The sequence below is a fragment of the Hordeum vulgare genome, chromosome 6H (assembly GCF_904849725.1).
Source record: "Hordeum vulgare subsp. vulgare chromosome 6H, MorexV3_pseudomolecules_assembly, whole genome shotgun sequence".
In the NCBI taxonomy this organism is placed as follows: Eukaryota; Viridiplantae; Streptophyta; class Magnoliopsida; order Poales; family Poaceae; genus Hordeum; species Hordeum vulgare.
The window spans coordinates 474,205,558-474,208,314 of NC_058523.1; the positions used below are offsets into that span (position 1 = coordinate 474,205,558).

Sequence of the window (2,757 nt, forward strand, 5' to 3'; positions counted from 1 at the left end):
GTGGAACGGGAATTGCACGCCACCGCCGCGTATGGAACATGGCGTGAGCGGTTCAGGCGGCCTCTGTTTGTGGCGCTGAAACGTTGTCCTTGTGGAGACGCCTAGCACGTTGAACGGTTGAATTGTGTTGTGTGAGCACCCGGCCGGATGGCGACACATAATATACGTAGTTGTTCTGTCTGGTAGGAGCATTGTTTCGTGGGCGACCTGACTGGCGATTTGGATGATTAATCCAATTCCAACCCTCATGTTCTCATGCGCACACTTTTCTTTTTTCCTTACACTAGTGGAGTAGTAGTATTACTCAAATACTCGAACAGAAACATAGAGCAGACCCTCTTGTTTTTGTTTTTGTTTAATGTGGGAAGCATCTATCATTGGGAGGATCATCAAAGGTTCCAGCGAAGCTAGCAGCAGCAAGTGCAAAAGGGGCCGTCCTCTCATTACGATCTGAAAGTAAGTAGCGCAGTGCAACTGCAACCAGGTGTCCGTAACGGCGACGATAATTTCCATCCATTTTACCGCCCCAACGGCACACGACCCGTTCATCTCCTGCACTTTCATCAGAGTACAAAAACTTTCTCGCGTTCCACGTAGCAGAAGTTCCTAGGCCAGCACGCTGGAGAAACGGAACTATCGCTAGTACAACAAAGTCAGACAGCTCGCCACGTCAAAGTGGAGCAGCAGGTGGCGTTGCCAGGTGGTACACACAGCACAGACAGGCAACCGCACCGGCAGCTGACGCCCATCATTTGCCAGCCAACGCGGCTGCTCCGTCCACGTCCAGCTCACGTCGCCTCCCTGGCTGGAACAACACACAGCCTCCTCCTCCCCTCCGCTCCGGTCCGGCGGTGTACCAAGCTTTCAACTGCACTTCGTGGCCCCCTATGCCCAGCCCAAAACCCAGCCAGCCTGTCCAACGGCGACCGAACCTCTCGAGAGTCGACACACACCGCACCGCCCACCACCACCCACATATACACACACCCAGACGCGCGTTCTACGACTTCCTCCTCGCCAACCCCTTCCTCCCCTCTCCACAGAGCGCCAACAAGATCTGAAGAGGAGAGGAGAGGAGGCCATTGGTAGCTAGCTCCGCACCATCTCTCCTTCCTTCCTTCTCGCTTGGTCGCCATGGCCACCATCCTGGAGAACATCCAGAAGGCGAGGTTCCTGCCGACGAGGCCGCTGAGGGACGACCTGCCCACCTTCCAGGGCGGGGGCGGCAAGGAGGAGGAGAGCCACCTCATGGGCCTGCGGAAGCGCCTCTCCAGCTTCTCCGGCAAGATCCAGCCCATCTCCTCCGCGTCCGCCGAGTGGGCGATCCGCCGCACCCGCTCCGCGCCGTCGCTCGCCGCCGAGTTCGCCGCCGGCCCGCTCAAGCGCTGGTGGGACTGGGGCGTCGGCTGGCTGCTCTCCAGGAAGCTCGCCGACGACCTCGAGATGAACGAGGAGGAGGCCGCCGCGCTCGGCCGCCAAAGCCGGGGCACCTGGGCCCACGCCCTCTACAAGCTGCGCTCCTCGGTCCGCCGCCTCGTCGCGTCCGACCACTCGCTTCCCACCACGCACCGCCGCAAGGGCGCCTCCTCGCTGCCCGCCGCGTCCTCCGCGCACCACCACTGCAAGCCGGCCGCGCCGCAGTTCGCCTACACCCAGAGCTTCCAGCAGTACGGCCAGGCAATGGCGCATTAAGGAGCACGTTCTTCGGCTGGAGCAGGACTAGGATCTGGCGGTGGTGTCCGCGAGATCCAGATAGATACTACGACGGGAAGAGGGAGGGGAGGTTCGGGGTCTCAGGTGAGTGAGATCCATGGCGAAGATGCAACGCAGACATATCTGGGGATTTTTAGAGTCGTTAGCTTACCGTGCTGCTTTCTTTTTCTTTCTTGTGGGTAGATCTGATGATGTTTCTACGTATAGATACCGATTGTATGCTGCTGGTTCTTTCCATTCTTTTTGGGTTCGTGGGTGCCATGTAAATGTTGGTCGATTCCTTATGTTTTTGCCTCCTGCGGTAAATAAAAAGCTAATGCAGATTCGTGATCGTACTCTCGTATGTTCGTCTTGATGTCTTGATGGCAATATGCCATCCAGTGCTTCACTTCAGATCTGAACTATCTTTCCAGGAGTACTCATCTTTCCAGTTGCTACCAGCTAATGGTTTATGCAGCTGACAATAGCTGGCGGAGCTAGCTAAATGAGGGTTTTGTTTTTCTTTTGTACAGGCTTAATTAACACCACGAATGACACGCGTCGTAATTGTAGAAAGCAGTTCGATATGATGGAAGTGCTGCTCAAACAAATAAAATAATAATAGAAGTAACCCGATAGACTGTGTTGTCGGCGCGTTAGCAAAGTGGAAGAAAAATAATAATAGGAAGGTGTCGGTGTATTAGCAAAGGAGAAGAAAAACAGTAAATAAAAAGAGAGTAGTAGTAGTAAGACGAAGAAGCAAAGGAGACAATGAACACGCGAGATTTGCTGTTCTTTTGTAAGTTGGGCATATGTTTCTTGAGCTACTGTCTTATTTGCAGTTTTTTTAGGAGTTTTTTCAAGCAGTAGGCGCAGTTGGGAGCATAGGTGAAGCGTCGCCACGAGGAGAACGGGTAGAAGGTCCAAATCTGTGACATAATTAAGTGTTGCTACTACATGTGCACCACCAGAAATGAATGATTGGAAACATGGCACACATGAAGTCAGGCAGTGTACTTGTGGCTTACTTTACTGCTTCTACTACAAGCTTAGAGTACTGGAGAA

The 2,757-nt window shown here is 53.7% G+C and overlaps 1 protein-coding gene across 1 annotated transcript; it reads left to right on the plus strand.

The window, feature by feature from the left end:
- Window positions 1-816: 816 nt before the first annotated feature.
- LOC123401615 lies at window positions 817-2,048 on the plus strand. Its single transcript, XM_045095450.1, has one exon. The coding sequence runs from the start codon at window positions 1,135-1,137 to the stop codon at window positions 1,690-1,692; it is 558 nt and encodes a 185-aa protein (XP_044951385.1). The 5' UTR covers window positions 817-1,134; the 3' UTR covers window positions 1,693-2,048.
- Window positions 2,049-2,757: the final 709 nt, after the last annotated feature.

Excerpts from the sequence above, each read along its gene's own strand:
- LOC123401615 (XM_045095450.1), top strand. The coding sequence starts at position 1,135 with ATGGCCACCATCCTGGAGAACATCCAGAAGGCGAGGTTCCTGCCGACG.